Below are 24,914 nucleotides of genomic sequence, written 5' to 3'. Positions count from 1 at the left end.
CCGGTTTTGATGTAGTAAGCTTTGTATAGTGGGACGATAGGCGGTAAGGTAATATAAATAAAGAATTAATGGCTGGACTGAACTGAAAACGACGGCAACTCCTCATAAAGCCTAAACCAGAGGGAGTGGATAGGAAGGTTTGTCGCTGACAGGAGAGTTCTCGACCGTTTGTCCTTTAGTCGGAACGTGTGGCTGCGTGTGTGTGTATTGCAAGAGTATACCCAGCCAGCTCATTCCATGAACCGAGCAAGGCCAACATGTACCTAACCGGAGGCGCTTTGGTTGTATGTCGCCCGTGCGCTTTCCATATAAAAAAGGAAAGGATGACATTTGTTGGCCTCGTTTGCTCGATTACAAATTTCACTACAGCTGTGTTCGGTTGACGCTCGTCGCCTGGAAAGAGAATCATAAACAAATCCTGTCTTACACGGATCGAATATTGCCCGAAAGACGTAACGACGCTCGAGACGTAGAGACTTCTCTCATTCAAGGTGGTGGTTTAACGGGTCAATGTGAAGCTTACAAAATGGTTGCATAAATCGTAGGCGCTTGCTGCTTCGAAGCAGTATCACATTCCTTCGCAGTGGAATTTGTTTGGATGGTCAGAACAACGTTTCATAGCGTGCGTATCATATTTCAAACCGAGGGGAAAACATTGGGAATTTTCCAAAGGGAAACTTCGACCAGGGAATGAGATTTTTCGGGATGCAAATAACGTTATCGTTGTTGAGGCATTTTGATATGATAGAGTGCCGTGATTAGTGGTCGAAATGTTAGGCCCGAGCTTGCTCGAGCGTCACAAAACGGAAGGTCGAGAATGGGTGGACGTCAAGAATACGTCGGTTGCAGGCAACCTCACGCAAACACCGGCAACTTCGTACAATGGAAAACGGGGGCACCATCTTGATCTGCCTTTTTGTTGTATCGTTTAGGGTTTTTGGTAGATCCTCGTTCAATATTTTCGGCTCATCCGTTTTAAACTCCACCCATCCCAACTCCGATTCGTCCGTTTGGAACTTTGATGGAGCATCAAAAAACAAAGAAAAAAGCTCTGCAAAATTTCAATCGCTTCCATCTACAGAAGGGGCAAGGACTTATGGATGGATTTAAAATCGGTAGAACCATGCTGAAGGATTTCGTAGCTCATAACTCTAGTCTACACTTTCGAGAAGGAAAAAAATCCTCTTCATCTTCAGGACATTGGACGGTTCGCCATGTCCATAGTAGGAAAGCGTTTTTTCCTGACGTTAGCCAACGAACGAATGGTTTTAAGAGTATTTGGGTCAACAGCAAGGTATGACGGAGTGAAGAAATTAGCGATTGAATCGTAGTTTGGTTCTGTCGTTTCGCTTATGAACTCTCTTGAATGTGATCCATTTTCGGACGAATACTGAAATTTTTTATTTACTGATTTGCCTTTTTTGTTATTCGAGTTTCACTAGACACATGGTTTAGACACAAGTTGAAACGGTCTAGAGTAGGTATTTTGAATGCAACTGAACCAACTGTAACCATCGATCGGAGTTTCCTTGAACGATGAACAGTAGCCGTACATCAGGACGGATTCTCTGAGATTTCAATATTCGAACATCATCATGCTCCATGCGAACGGTTTGATGGCAAAGTTCCGTAGCTGTCATGGCTTTGCATGCACGTTCGTGATGGGTCGGATTTGACGTGGAATATCGCTTTTCGCCGGTCGGCAGCATCTCCCACTGCCGGCTTGGTGTTTCTCTCTGCAATCACCGCGGCGTCACACATAGTTGAAAATCTATTTTCGCTGCAATTTTGTCTACCATCGCCCACGTGATGTGAGCTATAGAATGGTGTGTTTGTCGGAGTACGGGCTTTTGCTAAATCCGATCCCAATCACGATTCGATATTACGTGCACCGCGCCGGCAGAGCATTTCGTTCGTTTTGGTTTTAGTACCGTACTGGGCTGTAAAATTCATTTCTCCTCAACCTGATGTTTGCTGTCTTGGCGAAAGTGGCGGAGGGAAGCGAATGGGTGACATGGTTATTTGAACGAAATCTTCACCGACATGGAATTGAAACGAAAACGTTTTAACGCTGAAAGCAAAACCCGTCACCCGGCGGCAATCAACCTTTGCCATTCGTTTCGGTTCCATCGGGTGCAAACGGTGTTGCTGATGCGTCCTATCGCTACTCGGCGCATCTACGTGAGTGAAAGCACCTTAGCCGGAGATTAGAGAACGAGACATGGCACATAAAATATGGGTACAATGTTGCCCGCGTTAATGCTTGATTTATTCTGACTTCATGGTTGCATGGGAATCCATGCCGAACATGCTGCTAGACGGTTCTTGACAGTCGGTTGCAAAAGCGTTGCATCACCATGAACCGTGTGTGCTAGGTACGTACACTTCGACTAAAGCATCAGAGGTTCGAACCATTCGTCGAATCATTCGCGACAATCAAACTTGAGACGAGCCCGTGGTGAAGTGTGACAGTGCGATAACACTGGTACGATAACGGTGTACTGGTACCGTTCGCGCGATCATTTCGCAGGATCGCGATGACAAACCGGGAACCGGTGTGCGATTTCAGCACGTTTATTCTTCCTGAAGTGCGTTCGATCGGTGCCTTCCTCAGCTTCGGTTTGATGTTCTTGAGAAGTGGTACGCTTTGCATGGAACAAGTAACCTCCAACGTCTTTTCTAACGTGCGTTGCCTTCGATGTGCTCTCTTGAATTTGACAATGACTTTAGCTTGAAGGGCCATGTGGCCTCTCGAACTTCACGATGACTACACTCAAACCTGGGCTAACGGTGGGAAAGCAGCAGCAGCATTCCTGGTTCTTGACGAAAGCTTCCGTCAAAGCAGCTGTCAGTGTGGAAGCGCGGTCGTATGTCATTGTCAATTCCAGTCGGCAAAGGCCAAACGTACTAAGGCAAAGTGTGTGTGTGTGTGTGTGTGTACATAGCGAGAGGAGAGTACATCGTCGATAGATCTTCGTGTCGAGATATGGTGCTTTTTGTCGATACCCCGTCGTCGAGTTTCTTTAGCCGTTTGATAGTAAGCTTTGCAGAACATGCAGATGCACCTTTTTTTGGGTAGGGATTACACCACAAAACCATACTTGGCGCAGGGTGAGTTTTTGGAAGAACGGTAGAATGCTAGCGTTCCCGGCGAGAATTCAATACATCTATTATTGGCTTAACGTTTGCTTCCGCGTTCAGTGGCTTAAAATCGATTTATCATCATGTGGATGGGACTGGTTCGCCGTGAGTGCTTTATCAGGTGCTTTACGTAATCATGTTTACGGGTGCTGCTGCTGCTGCTGCTCTTGTTGCCCGACATTGCGTTCACCTTTCCTTGCTCTAGTAATTGATCAAAACCCATCAAATATTTCTTGCCTTCGTCATGCCTACCCCATGCCAGTGCGGAGCATTTCTTTATTATCGTTTTGTATGCCGTAGCCGTAGTCGCTCCGCAAAGGCTCGACTCGGGAACACTGAATGCGGGTGACTATTGATTAGGAAAGTTGGTAAAGTACTAGCATCAGGATTACATAATTCACGACAAACTTTGCCTTGTGCACGAAGGTGGCAGCAAGCAAGCTTTGCAACGTACTAAGGCAAATGTCCTAATGCGCTCCGTCTTCTTGAGTCTTACCTTGTCCAGTGTGAGTGTTACCAAATACGAGTAGAAGGAAGAATGAAATATTGAACGCTTGTTCAGCAATTTCATTTTTTCAGTCAGTATAGATGTTAAAAAAATTATGTATGACCCGTCTGGTAACTAAAATAAAACCTATTGATAATAGGATCACATTTGTTTTGCAGTTAGACTTAATTAAGTAGTCGACAGTAAATGAAGATTATGTAAATGAAGATTATGAAGATTATGAAGATTAAATTTGTGAACTAACTAATTTTATAAATATCAACGGATATCGATTGTTTTTCAAAGCGCTTTTACTGCACAAAATTACAAAATGCAATTTTTATTTATCAAAAATTACACAACATTAACAAATGTATATATAAATGATTCTAATTAAAATAAATGTTACCTCAACCAGGTCTGTTCTACATAAAAAAGACATTCGCCTAAATTAAGGCACACTCATATGGTGTTAAATATTGTATCATTCCATACATTTAGCTGGTCCACGAAAACCCTTCCGGGCAAAAACCATGAATCTCCCGTCTTCCGGTTTGCGTCAGTTCGCATTTGTCCGACAAACGGATCCCTTTCATTCGTATAGAAGCGCAGTGCGCGTAACCATTTGCGCCAGAATGTATGCAATGTGAGGTGTGAAGCCACCACCGACAGTCACCGTACTGTGGACGTTCGTATAGCGAAGGCGTTGTGCTGCATTTTGAGCCTGGCAGCAATCCGGGTTGCCATCAAGTTCGTGTGTGGCGCAAATGGACAGGTTGCGCGTTCCCCTAAACAATGGCTCATCTAATACTTTGGTGAAGAAAAAAAAACCTACGGCAGTGTCGCGTGAGCAAACAAACACTTTGAACGCGTCAGCACATGAGACTGAAACGAGCCTTAATGCATCAAATCTCGCTCTGTCAACGGTGCGCACATGCCGTACATGATTGGCATTGGATGTGGCAAGCCATGGTTAAAAATAATGAGCACAGTATCCTGCAGTGTCAGTGTCATTAGGTTTTATGCCCGCTGCCGGGGTTCTGTTCTGTGCGCTGTATGTCGCGATCCACGATGGATAGGAAGCGGATCCACGCAACGGACACTTGGCGTTTATTCACCATAGGGAAGTCCGGGTTAAATTTTTAAGCTAGATTAGGAAAGTGTAAAAATTGCCACCTAAAACAGTATTCGCGGCTAAATTCAGAGCAACCAAACCTTTTCGTAGCAATGTTGTTAATGATCACCTTTTTCTTGATTGCCAACTGGTAATATTTAAGGAGCCTTAGGTCATAATTAAAGTGGCGGGTGTTATATTAAATTCGTCGCGTAACCTAGCATCCGGACAGTATTTATGGTCGATCTGTCAATCTTAATTTATAAAGGGAAAAGGTAAACTCGAGAAAGAGTTTTTTGGTTTTAGGATGAAAAGTTTAGTCTACCTCACCGTACTAGGAAAACGGTGAGATTCAATCATCCGTACCAATACCGTGCAATCAGCGTATCGTTTCAATCAACAACTAGCGATTGATTTCGGCGAAAGCTAATCCCAACAGTAGAAGGAGATCACTTTGCTAAAGCTGTGACACAATTTCGTCCCCCGAATCGCCAAATATCCTTTCGCACGGAAAGGATAATTATGATAGCTCATCGTGAGCCGCTGGTTATTTGAAGCAGGTGTAAATAAGGAACACCCTATCCGACGGGAAAGAGTTGTGAAGCTGACTTAAAATTATAACTTCTGCTTTGCGTGCTTGGCCTGGTGGAGGACTGGCGCTATTTATCAGCTAATGAAGTGAAACCTTTTCCTGGAATGAACCATAATGAGCAAAACCGAGCACAACGAATCAGTTGATGTTTACCAACGGCATTAATTCACGAGGCAAAAAGGCACGAAGAAAACATTGCCTAAAGGACACGGGTTAGCTTTGTTTGGCTGGTGGTCGCTAGTCGCTGAACAAGTTGTAGATATGATTAGACCGAAGGGAGTGCAAAGTGAGCCATTATCGTTGGTTGCAATCGTTTATTGATTTTCGGTTAAGGTATATATTGCCTCCGAGCATGGCATGAAACCATTAGACGGAAAGGTAAGTCGCTGAGATAAGTTTTGTTTTGTAGCTTCGGGCCAACATAATATTATTGTTTCAAAGATGAACTTTATACTGAAGCGGGGACAGTACCCATATTTGCAAACACTTGTACATTGTGATTCAGCAATAATAAACACCTCCAAGCGAACTATAGTGACTTCCCCCCTTGTCCATCCGTATACCATTCCTATGCTGGGGAAAATTTTTTAATCTTACGCTTAATTAATGATTAAGTTTACCGATTTGGATCTCAGCGTTCGGCGTGTGTTGCGTCATGTATGGTCAATTTAATGGAGAGAATTGAAGTATCACAAAAGTAAAAATGATAGCAAGCGAAATAAAAAACTCTGCAAAAATCCAATCAACTTGCTAAACGATGCCTCATCTCACTGGCACAGCAAAGAAAGATCTCACAACGAGCGGAGGAAAAACACAAACAAAATTGTTCCCTTGAATGCTTAGTCATCGCAAACATTCGTTCACTTTGTTACCGAATGCATTGCACTCCAGTTTTCTGCGAATCTTGAGCACGGTATAGTGCTACCGGAGATGAAGCTGTCCGTTCATGTTGAGGTCATAGCTGTGGATAGCTGATTGAGGGTAAATTTTCTCCCTATTATACCCTCTGCACTTCTGTCTCCCAAAAATGGTTGATTTCTGAAGAGTTTGTTTTTTTGCGGCTTCTTTCACCGTTACGACCTCCAGCGACCAGCATCGTCATCGTGTTGCATTTGTGGGCTGTATAAGTATAATATCATTAGTGATCCGTTAGCCACACACCCGCAAAGTCACAAATCCAAAGAGGATCGGTATAACGTGTCCCCCCGTATATCCCGTTGAGTAATCAATCGTCCAAAGTAGTGTGTTGGGTTGGGTTACCGCGGGCAGAATCTTTTGCCGAGCTGGATGAAGATTTTGACTAATGGAAAATGTGCAGCAGAGAATGATGATGCGAAAGAAAATCGCTACTCTCGACTATTGCAGTACGTAAATGAATGCCCGAAAGGCAAAGCAAAAAAAAGGGGAGAAAAAAAATGCGCCGAATGGTTGCTTCCAGAAATGAGGAATGGCAAATGCCGCCAGCAGAACGAAGCTACTAATCTTCATCTCCATGTGAAGCATTATCGAGCAGTGGAGGAAGAAGTTGCCACATCATTCATCGTAATCTTATTAGTCGCAAATGGTCCGTTCTTCAGTATCTTATGTCTAATGTCTGGGTTCGGTTAAGCTGAGGAACAATGTGCTCGAACTAGTAAATTGAGAGGAATGGTGCTTATGCTAGAGCAGCTGGAATTTCATCATTAGTTCTGTAAAGAAGAGAAAAGAAAAAAACAGAGGGACATTTAATTACCATTTCCTTTCACTGCACTGATTGACGCATTGGATATGTGCTTTTAAATTCATAAGAGTCCCATGAATGGTTTCAACGTTCCATTATTAACGAGTATCATTTGTGGTTTGATAAATCTTTGCGACAAATTTATAGTTTCGCATTTAATAGTATATGTAAATGTAACAAAAATCTTTTCTTTTTCTTTCGTTTTAGGTATGTTACCAATGCGATAAGCGATGCTGTATAATATTAGTCCCCAAAGCATTCTGTATCGGTTCCCATTTCCGATCGATTCCGAGCAGATGGAGCGTACACTGCTGCTGCTGATCATCGGATCGGTTGCTCTCTCCAGTTTTCCTGTACTTTTACTTCATATCATTACCTCGGGCTAACAACCAAAAAGAAATCGACAGGTAATTCCCGGTGAACAGCTACGCAACACGCACAAAATCACCCAATAAATCTTGCGATTGTCATTTTTATTACGGGCAACGCCCTCGGCACGTAAAGACGGCCGTTCTTGGTTGTTGCATAATGTGCGTCCACCATGCGGTTGTAAGATGGATGAGAGTTGGTGCTAGCTCTAATCAACTTCCTGGCATCCGAAACCGGGAAAGGCAGCAGCAGGTGCCATTTTTCACGCCAAATGGAACCGATTTCGTTGCGCCTATTGGTCGAACACGGGAGAAGGTGATAAAATAACATCGATTTTATTCCTTCCTTTGCGGAGCCGAGCGTGTTTGCGTTATTCGTTAGGATAGCAACACGTTTCTATGTCATCAAGCCATTATCAATGTGTATGTACATCGTACGCAATCCACTCCGGTTCGGTTTCACAAGGTATTGACTTTTAGAGAGCAGCAAAATCAAACAAACAGTCGTCAGCCATCATTTAGAGGCATTCGTTGTACCCTTAAGGAAGCAAATGCAAAATGATGGAGATGTGAGTGGTGAACCAGATAACACACCGAGGTTGTAACGAGAATATAACCAACTAGCATCCCGTCACGATAGCCGAATGTATCGTTTGGTTAACATCCACGTGCAGCAGCAGTGCCCGAAGCGATCTTTACGACGTGTCCTAATGGATAGCCTTGCGAACCAATCAAACGTGTCATTCGTGGTTCGTGCGCCCCGCAGCTTATCGACGTAAGAGACCGCAGGTTCCTTGCGCAGTGTATGATCGCAACGTGTGGCCGATCGACATTCGAATTGTCAACGGCAGAAGGCGCGTGTGCTATAATTTGTGCCGATCACGGCATCATTCCTACTGAACCACAACCACTTAATGAATTGGGGAGTCACACGCGGCTGGTAATTATTTTAACGTAATGCCAGTGTCCTGGCGCTGCCGCTGGCGGAAGCGTGTGGTGTATTTTGTGTAAAATTTAAACATTTGCTGTTAGAGTTAAAGTTTTCGAACTTTAAAAGGCGCACGGTTGTTTTGGTTTGTCTGGTGATGATGGTTTGCGTGTCACGCAAAATGGTATGACGCAGGTTTGCATGTTTCGTAGGTAGGATACTGTTACGCACGTGTACCTAATAATGACCACAAATTTCCCTCCAGGGTCTGTCGTTTCATATGATTCAGCGGGAAAGAATCAGCATCACTATAAAAATAATTGTTTGACATTGAATTCATCAATCGCACGCCCTTGTCACCGTCTCTATCTGTGTGTGTAGTTTGTATACTACCAGCGGACGTATGTTTTTAACCCATCTCAATAAGACACCGGTGCGTACAGCGCGGAAAAGTGGATCTGTTTTCGTACGCTCGTTTTGTTCACATCGTTCGCAAACGATGATTCGCGGCATCTTTTGCGCTTTGCTCGGGTGCCCGTTTTGGGCTGGTGAGTTTTGGGGCGTTTACACGTGCGCAAGATGAACGAAAAAAGGAAAAACATAAAAGCTCACAAATGGTCTCATAAACCGTGAGAAATATTGCTGGCGGTTCGTGATGGTGAAGCAGTTTTTTTTCTCTACACGTTTCTTATTGTTGGTTTAGCGTGACAAAGTTTAGCGAAATGTGTTCGGTAGGTTTTCTTTCTGCTAAATTGATCTTCTTCCGTACCGTTTTCATTTAGGCACAGTATAGGGTTTTAATGGTTTTGATGAGATTTTATACCGCACCGTAAATTAAGATGTTGTAAATGAACGCAATAAATCAGACGATGGTTTGATACCAACGCAGCCAAAAGTGGATCAGATCGGAAACGTTATTAATAAATGCAATTTGTTTCAAATGCGTACCACTAAATCAAATAAACGTTTGCCGCCGTTGAAAGATTTGATGCAATAAAAGATTTGCAAATGTATCGCGAAAAGCCGATCAGCTTGTGGCACCTTCCTTTGGTGGTGTGGAGGTTGTTGGAGAAAAATGTGGCTACCGGTTTTCACACCAGTTTTTTTTTATTTAGACCAGGTTTTTGGGTGTTTCCATTACGTCGGTTTTCTGGCAACTCCGGTCAACAAGACGTTAATGACCGGTTTACTGGTAGCGAAAGCAAACTGAGGTGATAAATGCCGTTTCAATTTAATTTGCACCTCATATTTGTCGTTTTTATTCTATCGATACAGCGCACTAACATTTTGAAAAATGTCTCTTATTTGCATGCGATGGCTAGAAATGAGAGAGAAAAAAAAAATCTACAAGAGAAGGGTGAATTCGCACGAGACCCACATTGGCGCTCTTGGAGTATTTTAGAATCGATCATCAAGAAGTTGTTTGAAGAATGATCCAAGCCGGTTTCTATTATACTCTTTTTTTCTTCTTTTGTGCGTGTCTGTGTGGTCCTGCACAACTTGCAAACATTAACGACATGATAATCGATTTATGTGAAGAAAGTTTTCAATTTCCCACCGATAGGATACAAGTCAAGCACTGACAGGGGATTTTTTTTCGATCGTTCCCAAGTAAAAGTAGCTAGTAATCTTCGACCAGAACTATTTGGCTTCGGTTAGTGCAGATTTTAAGCGATTCCTTTGGGGCACTACGGGAAAAAGTGTAAAGATGCTGTGGATGCGAGCGATTGGAAAAGGAATGGAGACGCAACCGTTGAAAACCCGCTGCATGGGGAAAGATTTATGGGAGATGATGGAATGATTAATGGCTTTCCTATGGGCTTGTCCTGCTGCTGCTGCTTCCTGAGATGCTTCGGGGTGTGAAGTTTTGTGCATATAAAAACGATGCTAACTCAGGGAGCCCAAGTTTGAAGGTTGCGGTGATGTGGGTGAATGCCAAATTCATCGTTTTTTGTCGGTTCCTTTTCGCTGTGCTATCGGCTAATGTCGCCTGTCGCAGAGAGTTATCTGTCTTAACCGTCACCTCTCTATTCGAGTGTCGCCCAGCAGTGTCAATCAATCGGCCGCTGGCAGATTTTTCGTACACCATGTTAGCGCACAAATTAGCCAAACGTGAAGTGCGAGAGATTTGCATGTAAACATCGTTCACGCGAGAAAGAAACTAAGCTTTATCAGTGACATTGTGGCCTGAACCTACCGCAAAGGGTGTGTGCGGCGATGCGGGTTCAATGTGCTAAATAATGTTACGCCAACTGGTGATCTCATCGGAAAACGTTAAGATTAATTTTTGCATTTGTTCTATGGAGGTTAGCGACATCGTTCTAGCATTTTAACTACAAAATCGGACAAAACAAATGTAATTCGTAGGATCTGTCAAAAGCTGAATAATTGAATGGATTCGTCTTATGTTTAATGTCAGAAGGCTGCTTTTTTCTGTATTTTAATATCGTAGAATGATTGATAGATGGACTGCGGTTTCGTTATCTATCAGAAAGATTTTTCAAGGAACATCTATTATGCACATTTTTGCATTGGACAAGTGCAAGTGCAACTGAACTACTTCGTTTGAGTTCGAGAGCAGAAATTTTATGTGTTCGGACAAATTATAAAATTAGTTGAAAAATTATACAAAGGACGCATTTGTCAAAGCGAACTGCATTGTATTTTATACCCTTTTACATAGTTCGGTTTTCGGAAAAAAATGAAGTAAAAAATGGTGACAAATTTACACCCATATAAGTAGCAGAACGATCGCTTTAATGAAACGAATTGTTTAATAATTCGTTATCTGATTAGTTATCTGATAAAATTACTAATTATCAAAATAAGCATCAAATCAAAAAACGATATTTTAACAATGAAACAGCTTAAAGTGTTTCAACAGATTTAAAAAATAAAATTAATAGAATTTTTTTTATCTCACCAATATATGTAATTTGTTCTATTTATGACGTCAATACGAGGGGTTTTCAATTTTTGTACTACGAATTATGAAATTTAATTTTACATTTTGCTTCAATGCATTTGTGCCACTAGCATGATACTAAATTTGACGTCACAACCTGCCCTTCTGTGGCTAACACACACGTACCGGCCTCAACTAATGATACACTATAACTCAATCAGATTTAAGATTCCCTCCCAGTTTCGTTCCGCACTTTAGAGACGGTGCTTTGATTCGTTATCTGGCACTGATCGTACACTCAGCTTTGCTCCGATTGTTGTGGTATTTGTGGTTTATAATTTAGGCAAAAAAGCTCCGTCAATTCAGCAAACTGACAGCTCCATTTGCAGATCTAAAAGGTATTACCAGGGAACGATTCTAATCTTTCGGAGTGGGAGCTAACCAAGCAGAAAACCAACAAACTCCACATGCCGGTGTAAAGAGGAAGTGAAGAGGAAAGAAAAAAGAATGGACAAGGTGATTATTTTCACATTAGCTATGGCTGGCATTTCGGTTGTCGAGCACTTTCTATTGTAAATTGCATGAAATGACGTCTCGTTCAATGAAGCCGCCATCAGCTTCAGGGTACGTGAGGGTAAGCCATCAAGCTGCCATACACTGCACACAGCGTGTTAATCTCATTTCGGCACTGATTCGCGTTCGTGTGGTCTTGAATAAAAGACTTGAATTCGGCGGGACGCGAACAATTTAATAGTTTCAACGTAATGCTGTGGCTTTTGTTGTATCTGTGCAAGGCAAGGGTGCAAATAATGAGGGCGCGGCGTTATTTTTCGTTGTTGGTATTTTTTGTCACGTCTGTTGGTTAGAGGAGTTCATAATGAAGACATTAGAGGTGAGACCTTACAACACCTTTCATGGAAGCTGATTAATGTTCACTTCGATTAAAAACGGATTAATCGTTGGTAACCAATTTAAACTAATATAAAAATTGCTTTTTTGTTTTAATTTGCTGTGTTACATATTTTCAAAGGATACTGAAATATGGGAAATGTTGTCCTCAAATGATCATTTAACCAAGAGAATATTAACTAATTTACCCACTTAGTTTTTCTTTTAATTTAGTTCATAAAAAATATTAAAACAATTTCTTAAAGCGGCCGCAGCGTTTTTTTTATGCTGGTTTTTAAAAAATATTAAAAAAATAATTCCGGAAGGTGGGTGGTGTATGTGATAAACTGCGCAGGTTCCACACGACTGGGACTGGGTATCAAACCCCATCTGGACCGTCCCCCTGTAGCAAGGACTGGTTCACCGGCTACAAGGCGAAAAATATGTCTAGTAAGCCTGAAATAGCCGGCATGACCTTAGAGGTCATCAAGTCACGAAGAAGAAGAAGAAGAAGAATTTCCAAAAACTTTACAAATGGAATAAGAACAAAATATGCTACATAAATTGCATTAAACAGGAAACTATGTATAGGAACTATGGTTTTGTCCAAAATATCAAGCAAAGAAGAACACACATTTTGCACGGGTTACCGGTCCACCTCTTTAACAGGATGTCGGATCAAAAGCATCGCACATGAAGCCGATCTCACTTTTGCTTGAAATCTGCAAGCGTGTACACTGCATCCTGCACGCGAAACATGTGAAGATATACGAAGTTCACGGTCGATATGTCCTTGATCAGCAAGCAGGTCAAATGGTGTTTGTCGTGTGCATCTAAACATTTTAGCAGAGTAGCCAACCGTGTACAGTTGAACGATGACAATGTTGAATAAATGCTCACACGTGTTTGCCCGGTACCTATTACGCTTGGAGAAGGTGAATTGCTTCTGGAGCGTGTCCACGAAGGTCTGCAAATGCTGTACAATAACATGCTGTTTTGTGCGCACGTGTTAAGCGGGGTTTTGCGGATAGAAAGTACAATGACATTTATCACATCAATGGACGTACACTTACCTTCTGATGATCGATTGCTTCGTTTTGACATTTTTCTGTGGTTGGAATGTTTGCGGAAAAACGCCTACAAAGATCTAACAATACCGGTAACGATCGAACCAAAGGCGTAGTCGATGCTTCCGGTTGATTGTAATTGCGATAATATGTTGGGTGTTGGCTAATAAAATTTGTATTTTTTCCTGTCATCAACCACTGGAGATAGGTATGCATGCCGGGTGTATTTCAGACGTTTACATTTATTCCACAATAATACGTTAACCTGTGTTATCTATGTCGGTAGTACAGAGGATCATCCACACCGGTAGATTTATGTACTTCCTTTGACAAAAACAAGCAGCTTTAAAAGATACCTTGCACCAATAATAATCGTGCTCGATAACATGCCGATAACTCACACACAAACTAAAAAGAAACCAGTATTAAAACTAACGAATACTTGTGTTTAACGACCCGGAACGTCGTGGCTTATCTGTAAGGTTTTGTTCGCTTTGTACAGAGGGCTTGGTTTACGAAGAGGCGTCCCATACCGGAAAGCAATCGGTACCGGATGTCGGTCAGTCTTAAATGTATGGAAATAGGCAAGGCCAAAGAATCTTCCTGTAGTGAGAATCTTTTTTTGTTCGCAAATTTTCCACTGCGGTGTAGTAAAGTAGTGAGTGCTTTGGCATGCATTTGGCATGTGAAACAGCTTAAAGTTATATCTGAAGTGTGTTTGAAGGTTACAAGCATTGCCCAATAGTAGAGTTTACGGCGAGTAAACGTTGGGATCAAAAGCGGTGACTGTTTTTTTTGGAGAATGATATCTCACGCTAAGTTTTAATATTCTTATAGAAAAAATACGGTAATTGGAAATATTCTTTGTATAAAGATACTCCTAGCAGATCGATTCTCAAACTTTACCAGCAAATGTTCTGGGTTATCACAGCGTTCCCTACCGGGAGAGTTATCGGCTCTCATTCGAGCTCGTCATGACTGTTGCATCTGGTGCCGGTGTGTTTGTCAAGGTAGTTGATGATGATGATCCTACCTGTGCGCCGATCGGCTCAGAAGCTGAGTGCACTTGATTGATGGAAGGTGTTTGGGCTCTAGGTTCAATCAACTCTTTGAGTGCGGCTCCGGTCGGTAGTTCTACCAGTACGCAAAGCAATGCACCTAGGATATAGCTGAAGAACAACACCTCCACTGTGTAGCCCGTGACGATCAGTTCATTGCTGAAGATGGGTGCTTTCTCCCTACCGTAAACCTGTACGATTACGGTGAAATGGATAAGGTAGACACTATAGCCTAATTTGCCGAGCACGCGAAAGATCGGATGGCTCAGTGCCATCTTAATCCAGTTGTGTCGATGCAGCAACGCTAACGCTAGCAGCAGTAAAGTGTTGAACAGACCCCAGCTAAGCTTGAAGGCGCTTGCGTACGCAGCGAGACAGATTGCTGGAAGCCAGGAAAGGTTCGACACCACCCAGGATACGGTGGCCATACAGAACACGTACAAAAGTCCACTAAATTGAGCTAGCTGACGAAATGCAGCAACTTTGAATAGTTCCTTCCGTTGGTCACGGTAGTGATGGTATATAATGCCGGCAAGCATGCCGAAGAAGTAAATGCCGGTATTTTGGTGAAACGGGAAATAAAGCACACGCTGGAATTGTTGACCACGGATGTACTGTTCCGCATCCTTCATGTCCCCCGTCATGACGGGCGTAATGTTAGTCGAGAGATAGGCCACCGCAGGAACGATTACACTGTATAGGAAGATTGCACTAAAGATGTATTTTCTGGTGGATGGCCATCGCCAGAAAATCATCATTATCATAAGTCCGAATATGAATAGTTGCAGATCTGTCGCGAGGTACCAGGAAGGTATGAAGCACTGAGGATATGGATAAGGATAAGTTGTTAATTTATATGCCTCCAACAAATGGCAATCGGTTTTTGGGCGACACTTACCGGGTAATCCCAGCCGATATAATTATTCACGAATAGCAAATTCATCCACCATCGCTGTTGGCAGTTTTCGGCCGATTCTCCAATGAACTGCTGTCCGAACGGTCCATCGATGAGGTGTCGCATAACTGATGCCTCGAGCAATATCATGAAGGCGTACGTTGGCACTAATCGGCATAGTCGATTTAGCAGACGCTCACCGAAATACGACAGTCGGAATGTAGGATTTTTGCGTATATGATCGAGAAAGTTCACCGTCATTAACATACCGCCGATAGTGAAGAACGTTTGAACGTAGTTCTGAAACTCGGCAATGAACGTTTGCAGCACGGCACCGTGTTGTAGCTGCTCGAGATACTCGGGATTACGTTGTGGGATCTTCAAGTGTGCAATGGTCACGTGCAGGAAGATGACACGGAACGTCTGTGCGAACCGAAATGCTTCGAAGCATGCTAGATCGATGCGCGTTTGTGTATGGATTGGTTCTTGCAGTCGACGGATGTTGCGTGGAAATGAGAACGCGGTGAGAAGCCGCTGGTGGGCCTGCTTCGAGTTTCGTGAGAAGTATTCTTCGGGAAACTTTTGCTTTGCCTGCTGGTGCATATCGTACACGGTGGAAGCTACCACGAGTACGATAATTGCAGCAGCAAGTATGAAAAATATCACATCAAGCCAATCTGGAGATGAGATGATAAGTTGTATTTGTGAAGGGGAGAATATGAAGTGTAAGTGAAGTTGCTTCCATGTTTGATAATAGAAAAGATGAAAACGTGTTTAATCACAGAAATAGAAACTATTAAATGGGGATCGATGGATTATTATCTCTCATGATTGATTGTCTTCTGTCTTCATGATTGATCAATCTATGAGCATGATGGTGCACGGATGAAATTAGGAGAATACAAATTATTCATACCGTATGGAATATTCTCAGTGTCACGAGAGTAACAGTGTTGGATGTGTAGTTCTGATGATACGATCAGATTATAATGAGGCGTAATCTCTGCACTTATGCAGCGGTGAATCATTTGCTCGCGCGAAAGTCGATCGATGCCACTTTCGGACGCGTTTTGTATGATGGCATCGTGACACTTTGGAATACATACGCCACGCTCCAGCACCGAATGGTCGTAGTGGTGATAATCGCTGGAAAAATACTGCCATAACCCGAATGTGTCCCGTTTGACACGTCAGTAAACTGGTCTGGTTTTTTTTTTGGTTTCTTTTCTACAGCTCTCAATATCCTGTATCATGATTTACTTACGCTAATATTTCTCCACAAAGCGGATGATTCATCCGGTGCTAGTGGTGCCTTCACGATACAATAAACGTACCGATCCCGATACCACCGACGGCAATCCTCAAAGTCGTCGTACACGTATAACGGTGGAAATTTGAGGTACTCCTCAACTAAAACATTACAGAACAAGGAGAAAACAACATACATAAACACAACTATACGTGCTACATTTTTTTCTTGACGGAAACGCACAACACCTTCGTACACATCATCGCACTCAAATACGTTTCCGTAAGTACTTTCGTATGTCACGATACGCGTGGAACTTACTTTGAAATGTTTCAGCAAACGAGTTTCCGGCTGAGGCCAAATTAGATAACAGCAACAAACCACAAAGTACAAATAAAACCCTTCTGATAGCCATTTTATGGCTTGGCGAAAAGGTTCGATTTCTTATTAAAAGAAATACTCTAAACAAACACTGTTCGAACGAGATTCGTACGCACTCTTAAACGCACTGATAGTACGGTCGTTCACTGTAATACACTAAACTGATTTAATATACTCCATATGTTTTTAGGTTACAGTAATTCTATGTACACACTCACACACACTTACATATCACTCATTCATTTTAATAGGTTTGCCTTATTAAAATGTTTAGCAGTACCTTTCACTCACAAAACCACACTTCACTCACTTCATAATCGCACTGACAAGAACTCCCGGATTTTTTGGTTTTCAACAATAAAATATACTTTTTTTTGTCAATTTGACCGGGAACCCGCAATATGCGCAATACGTTTAGGTTCGCTTACAACCACGGCGCATTACAATCAATTGGCGATCGTCATTTTCACAGCCGGATATGGTTTGCAATATTGGCCGTTGCCAAACACTTTACGAAACGAGCCCGTACGCAAACGATGAGCTAAATGCTGTAGGTGATGCTAGATTGGCGTTGAAAACAGATAAAAAATAGAGATCAGCATATGTGTACACGACAGAAACACACAACTTGAGGAAAGTGTGACGCAAATTATAAAACGTTTTTCGGTGTATGTATTCATGGGCTAGGGTTTTTTGAGCGGTGATAAAGCTATAGAAAGTGGTAATTGAGCATGTGAACATAACTCCCTGAAGGTTGAACACTTTCGACCAAATCAGAGAACAATTGCTTACAAATTGTGGTTTCTAGGGACTTCTGTGATTGTTAAATATTTAAATTATTTCTACGTTTGAAAAATCTATATTCACTCTCACTTTTTTCTGTGCGCCATTTTTTTCTCGTGCATAAAAATCACAAAACCAAACAATATGTACCGGGTGTATGTAGCGTCCATTTATCGGCAACAGATTAGCGGCGTGAAAAATCGCCTTAATACATCCACTGCTACAGTTTCAGGGGCACGCTCTGTAAAGCGTATCCAATAGATGGAAAATGCATCATCCAACACGCGTCCATGATTAGATCTCGCCCGTGTGCTGGTGAATTTGCTCAACCACTAAGGACATTTTCGTGAAGGTTAAACGCGCTGGAAATCCGATTCTATTGCTTATTTGTGGTCAGTTGAGCAAATTTGTAATGCATCGGTTTGCAAGGTTTACTTGTTGCGCCGGTCTATCGACGGTTGTACACAGGGAAGATGTGTGATGCTGAACTGTAGTAACTGCACCGCCGGTAGTTTCTTAATCAATTTCACGTTTTTTAACTTTGCATTAACTCCAGGGGCCAAGGAGGGGAAAGGGGGGGGGGACAAGTAGTGGTAATTGTTCGTTGTTTGTCCCGGTAACAGCAGCAACAACGATCGTTGAATTTCAAATATTGTATTTCACATTAGCATGGCAATAATTTGTGTTTGCACTGTTTCTCAGAGCGGTTTTGCTTAGCGGTAGCAATGTTTACCACAAACAAATCTAGACGCAACACCGGCAGCATTGTCTTGCCACATAAAAGGCAGTAATAAAATAAAACGTTTCACGATCGCGACGATTTTTTTACGCCAATTTTCCCGAAATCGATGCAAATCTAGCGGTGCGGTAAACCGGCGAAAACTCACGTACTCAGGAGGTAGTAGTTGGAAGATGTGCACCCGCTGAACGATCACAGTCGACTGCACCGAACGAGCCCAGAACGGTAGGCAAAATGAGTTTTCACCGCGACTACGGCTGGCGCGCTCGCTCATCGCGTTCGTCGTCGATTCGGTCGTTGAAGTCTTTCGTCTTATTTTCGGGTGATGTCTATTAGTGACGTAGCGTGTGTATGGGGCGTTGTTTGCTCGTGTGTCGTTTGGCCGTAGGGCAGGGGGGCAGCGCTCTCGGTATACAACGACTGTTAGCAGTTTCGCCAGTTTGTTCTTCCCGCTTACTTCTTGTACGATTCGTACCGTGATCTTAACCCCCCGCCGAGCGAAAGAGATGCTGCGTCAAGGGAAGATGTAACATTTCGGTGTTTGTTGTATGAATTGCTGCACGAGTTAGTCATACGCGTATAGAAGAAAGCATCGAACGCAATTATCGCGTCAAGGATGAGGATCGAGGTCGATCGCGTTGAAGTCATGAACATCATTGACAACATGTTAGGTATTTCCTTTGCTAGTGTTTACTTCTCATGGTAATTCAAATTGTTAGGTGCGATTGTGGGGTTTTTTTTGCAAACGCAATCGACATCAATTGAGCACGATTCATCTTGGCCCGCGCTAAAAAAAGTTCCCAACACCTAGCAATGATGTAATGAGTGTCTGTTTTTTTGGCAATAATTTAGCCTTTCTTTATTAACCCCGCAGATACGATTAAACGATTGTGTTGGGCGAAAATGGGCAGCTGGCCAAATTTTATAATGTTTTGAAATGGTTTCTTTGGCGATTGAAAAGTTATTTGCTAACATTGATTGCCGGACCCGTTCGATTAATGGCCGACCGTCGGAAGTAAAGATTTAATGACCCTATAATGAACAGTTGCTTTATTATCGATTAATACACTGTTTTGCGGAAACGTGTTACCATACACGTGGTGTGTAGTTTGCTATAGGTTTGGGCATGATCGTACGAAGAGAGTATCAAATAGACAACAAAAAAATCCTGTTCTCTTGTCCAACGAACATGATCAAGCTAATCGATTATTTTGTTAATTTTTTTCCTTTGGAGGCATTTATCGTGCAACCTTCCTTTGTTGGGGAACAAGAACTTGTTAGGTTTTTGGGGAAGAGAAAAAACATGTAGATAAAACCGATTAAACCGGTGATGTACAAATACAATGTTAGTCTGTCATCTACAGACAGTTGAAGGACTGTGGTTCCTCGAATTGCTACAATGCATTCAGTATGGATATCCACGCAACTCAAAGGGTATTTCTGTACATCTAATAAAAATCGATGATTTTCAAAAAGGTTTAATTAGAATTGACTATTTATGCTTATCAAATCCACGACGCAGATGGAAACGGAACAGTAACAGAAATCATTTAAATTGCACTGAACCAGGGTATAAATAAATCCTAAGTCTGGAAGTTTTTATACCGAAGTCTAAACGTTTGGTTTGCTGTGTTTGTAAGTGTAAGATATAGTATCAGTCATTGATTGAGTGGCCAAATCTGGAACAATTTTGCAAAACAATTCGACAAACGAATTGATTTCAATATTTTGGGATCTTTGATTCAGTGGCCAAACAAGAAATAGAGTGACAGGCAAAAGAAACCACAACATCATGGTTCATGGGCTGTAGCGTGCGTGCATCGATACATTTGGCAAGTCATGGTATAAATTGATTAAAGTAATTTTCATCTCCAGAGCTCTTGTTTCAATGAACTCACAAGCGATGCCGCCACAGTAGCTGACCTCGCTTCGGTCCCGGGGCACACACATGTTCTATACACGAGTTGAAGTCTTTAATTTTTTGTTTCTGTGCTTTGCATTGATCAATGCAGAAACGGCAAGCATTTTATGTATCATAGCAGCTAGCAATAGGAAGCGATTGATCGACGGAATGAAGCCTATTATCAGCTGGTTGACCTATGCAATTTGCTACGTTTATTAGCCAAATGAAGAATGGCTGTAAGTAGCTGAAAGCAAACAGTGGCGATTCCTGCCCATTCTCGCCCTTTTTTGTTGGATGGTGGCCCTTTTTGGCCTTGTGATCGTGGCGGGAAGCATATGTTTGTTCGAAGCGGGAAACACGCATTACATTACGACTGTTGACCCTGATGACGTCAATGAAGACGCAATGATGGCAGACAGTATTTGCTCGTTCCGGTCCTATGCCAGCCTGTGCACACCAGATTCAGTTTTGAAATCACTTGCTTCTCAAGCAACGGAATGGAAAAATGAGCGAAACTAAGTCAACATTTTCGACGATGCATCCAGATGGGAACCAAGCTCTGTAAGGTCTGAGTGGTCGATTTGCTTTCGTTTTCTGTCAAGTCGGTCAGCGCTATGTTGCTTACAGTTTGAGGCACATTTTCAAATGATTTCAACGCCGTGTGTAAACCTAATGCTTACCAAAAGTGGTGTAAGCAAAAACACGTGAACCTACAAATGCTTTTTGTTCAAAAATTTAGTGTGGCTACATCGACGCGTGCGCCTGTGTTTGTGGCGTGCGCCGTTTACACTCGAGACATAAGACTCTTGGTAAGGAATAAACATGGGGTCGATTATTGTGAGTAGGGTTTGGAAATGAAGATGAGAGGACTAAATTTGTTTTGGCTAAGCTTCATCAAGTAGGCAATTAAGTCAATCGCTCGATGGCCAACAGGCGGCCTGGCATCGCACAGACGAACAAAAGAGACACGAACTGGCAGTCTCGGGCACGAGTTTTGAGATTTTGGGTGAGGCACAATCAAAGTTGTCAGCGCTAGACACATACGCATCTGGTATCCGGAGCGGTAGTGCCAGAAATTAAAGATAGATGACAGCGATCAATGCTTCAAGGGTGGGTGTTAGAATAATGGGCGAGGGTCGATGTGGGGAAGATTCTACGGTGAAGATAATTATTCACCAACAGTCATAACTTTGCCAGAGACTGAGACACACGTGTGAAGATAAACACCGTGATGCAGTCGGAGCGATTTGTTCCAATTAAAAATAGTGTGTCATAGCATCATTTATTGGTAGCGTTATGAGAGACCATTTTTTAATTTATACGTCTCACACAAATATATTATTTCATCAGTGATCTCATCTGTTCATTTTTGGGGTAAAGGGACTATCTGCAGTGGCTAATGGAAGTTTGTAAAATCGTCATAGAACTGTAACTAAGGGTGTTTTGAGTATATGCTACGCAGTGTTCTAAGGTCTGAAAGTCATCTAGAATAGCCATCGCTTCCGGTTGACTTCCCTTGAAGGATAGATTGTTTTTTAACCTTGACCATATTGTAAACAGCTCAATCGTGTTTTCTTCCGAATCATGTGTCATTAAGTTTATTGACCTAGATCAGGAAAGATAACACTGGGAAATAGCAAGATCTCGTTTCCGGATATTCGTCTTGATTATTTTATGCTTGTCAGTTACTATCCTTAGTTACATATTTAAACATTTTGTTGTGGTTTAGCATTTACCAATACGGTAATATATTTAAGTCAGCCGCGAAAATTTGTTCAGCAATGTTCGTTTTCAAATGTTGAGTTTCGTTACGGTTACACGTGCTTCTCATTAAGCTTTTTCAATATTTGTTTGTGTTTGACAATTGCCTGAAGTCACTTTAATAGCTTACAATATCTTCATCCTAATTCGCGTTGTTGAGCATTGGCATCAATGTACGCCCATACACCGACACGTGGCGATCATAAAATCAACTTGCTGTATCGTTTGCTTGCAATGAATCGGTGTGATTAGCTTAAGTCGTTAAGCTCAATCATACCAATCAATCGAGCGGGCAGCTTTTATCGATACAAATATGCATTAATGGAACATGTTAATATGCAGGTGCAACTGGTTGTGGATAACCTTCGTGAAAAATTAAACACGCAGCAGCAGGAAAACCGTTTGACAAATTATGTTTGCTATGGAATGATTGTTTGTCGTCTCCACACGACGCGTTGATGTCGTGTGGAAAGAAGAACGAAAGCTGCAAAACATAAACTGTTTGAAGCTGTTGCAATCGCTGGCGGCGGTTAAGCGATCTCACAACGTTGAAACCAACCTGGACCAATAAAATCAATTAGTGCTTCACGTGTTTGTAGTAAACGCAGCAATTTTTATTGCCACAAAAATTTTATACTTAACATTTGTTTGCTTTACTGCATGACGTGTGCATTTTTTTTTTCAAAATAGTTGTACTCGTTAACAAATCATCCCATATACCATTTGCGGAAATCATACAAGCGCTTTATGCGTTTGCCAATGTCAATGTTTGTTTGGAATGTTTCAGGGACACATAATGCGATCGCTCAACGCTCAGCTAGCTTAGCATAATTCGTCCATTTTCCATTTCAGTGCGTCCACGCAGCATGGCACGCATCGGACCGGTCTAATCTAAGTGCAATCGTGTTTTAAGGGTTTGCATCGTATCTAAAAGGCGACACTAGACAACGCTGACCATCTTAAGGGAAATTAAATTTCCGCTAATTTAGTTTTATTCATCAGCATAGGGCGTAGCCGTTTTGAAATATTAACTTACATAAAACGAACGTCACCTTAGTGTTTTCAGTTTGATTAATAAGCTCTCTTAAAAGTAATTTGGTGGTGGGCCAAGCAATCAACGCATGGTTCGTAGCCCAACCAAGCTGCTGTTGCCCTAGTGGGCTGATCATCTTCGCACAGCTTTAGCCTGGGAAAATGCAGAGAAAAATCACCTATGACGTCGGTTGTGCTTGTTTCATTAGTGTTTTCTTATTTGTTTCTGTTCTTCTCTGCAGCTGGTAATAAATTTCTGTGTCTGGCAGACAGCTAGACAGCTTCTCGTCTGGCTGACGTCAAACGCAAAAGAAACTTGCAGACTATTTCCTTTTGTTTGATAGTGAGTTTGAAGGTTTCGACATTTTTTTTCCTTTAAAGAATAAAAAGTTAAACAAATGACATACCGGAAATTATACCAAAGAGTGATTGCATATAATATTTTACATTTATAAAAAATTTCCCAATTAAAATGTAGCGACTGCGCGTGAAATCATTTAGTGTTAGAATAGATTAAGATATTGATAAAATAAAGTGCAAAATGAAATAACAAACAGTTAGCTCAACAGTGGTGGACTAAATCAAGGTTACCGACGGCAGTGCAAAAGTATAGCAAAACAAGTTGTGATAAATGTAGTTCCGCCTAAAGTTTGAAGGCGTTACCTAGTTAACGCGGAACAGTTTTCTGAGGAGGAATAAAAAAACACGCAAGATAAATTAAAGGATGTATGCACCGAATTAAGCATTTGCGTCATGCAACGAGGGCGATTGCTCTAATACTACCGTCCAAGTGAATGGAACGGCCGGGTTCGCTTCGGTCGATTGCGAAATAATGGTTTCCGTCGTAGTTAGCAATTCACAAGGGCAAGAATGTTTCTTGTGAAATCGAATTGCAAACAAATTTTGTTTGAATTGTGAACGTTAGATGGGGATACTAGGTTCGTTATCAACGTGGTATTGGGTAGAGAAATCGGAGGACTGTATCTGTGTTTACTGGCAGGCTTTGTATCTTGAATGTGTAAACTTGTACATTAAACAAAGTTTCGGATGAATTGACACATGTTTTATGGTACATACTTAGTTATTACACCATGCGAGGGAAGTACATTTCTGCTCTTTATTTGACGTAAAGGGACGATAGGTCATGGTTGTGTTACAATGGATTGGTTAACATGTGCTGTAGACATCGGACCACTCAGATACAGTACTGTAGTTATATTTCTCAACGACAGAGGCAGCGATCCCTTAACAACTATTGAAGGTACATTTATTATACGAATAAAAGATCTAAACGATATATTTCTAGACAAAAATATGTTAAAAAAAGATAAGAACAAGGCCATAATTTCTCAAGTGAATACAGAAAAAGAAAAAAATAACGAACTATGGATATTGATTGAAGCACGACAACATAAAACTGAAAGTGAAACTAACACTAGTATTATCACATGAGTAATCTAATTGAAGGCCAAGTAAGGGTATGCTATCTATGTGTATAATAACTCATTCAGGTTGGGGCAGCCGGTGGTGCATGTGAAAAACGGCGCCCGTCCACACGGCAGGACCGGGTTCAAATCCTATCCGGACCGTCCCCCCGTAGCATGGACTGACTATCCTGCTTCGTGGTAAAATAAGTCTTGATACGGCCAGGCCGTTCTAACCGAGAAAAAAAACTCATTCAGGTGAGTTATCTCCGAGTGAGTGACTCTCATAATCGAGTTAATTCTTCTACTGACTCTTTGGAAAAATATTCTTAAATGTAAAGTTTTTGACCGTGGGTGGTGGAAACTCGCTCGAGAAAGAGTGACATCACTCATGAAAGACTGATATCTTTCATAGAATAACTATATGAAAATTTTTTCCAGTGACTTTAGACTCTTGGAAAGAGTCAGAAAAGAAGAAC

At 41.9% G+C, this 24,914-nt stretch overlaps 2 protein-coding genes across 16 annotated transcripts in view; one reads left to right on the top strand and one right to left on the bottom strand.

The window, feature by feature from the left end:
- Positions 1 to 24,914, top strand: part of LOC125762279 (complexin) — a 169,384-nt gene that overhangs the window by 5,600 nt on the left and 138,870 nt on the right. The gene's annotated exons all lie outside the window — the stretch shown is intronic.
- LOC125762273 (nose resistant to fluoxetine protein 6-like) lies at positions 11,261 to 18,763 on the bottom strand. 3 transcript variants are annotated; one of them, XM_049424163.1, is made up of 6 exons: positions 18,464 to 18,763; positions 16,734 to 17,353; positions 16,428 to 16,573; positions 16,080 to 16,320; positions 15,167 to 15,840; positions 11,261 to 15,089 (listed from the first exon to the last, which is right to left on the bottom strand). In XM_049424163.1, exons 2-6 carry the CDS (start codon positions 16,825 to 16,827, stop codon positions 14,160 to 14,162), a joined length of 2,085 nt encoding a protein of 694 aa, XP_049280120.1. In that variant the 5' UTR covers positions 16,828 to 17,353; positions 18,464 to 18,763; the 3' UTR covers positions 11,261 to 14,159. The 3 variants fall into 3 exon arrangements, with proteins under 3 accessions (XP_049280120.1, XP_049280119.1, XP_049280118.1); XM_049424162.1 differs by having other exon boundaries at positions 18,468 to 18,763; XM_049424161.1 differs by having other exon boundaries at positions 16,734 to 18,763.

Source organism: Anopheles funestus, chromosome 2RL (genome assembly GCF_943734845.2).
Source record: "Anopheles funestus chromosome 2RL, idAnoFuneDA-416_04, whole genome shotgun sequence".
NCBI classification, from domain to species: Eukaryota; Metazoa; Arthropoda; class Insecta; order Diptera; family Culicidae; genus Anopheles; species Anopheles funestus.
The sequence above is the reverse complement of the archived record's forward strand: the minus strand, read 5'-3'. Positions and strand labels throughout refer to the sequence as shown.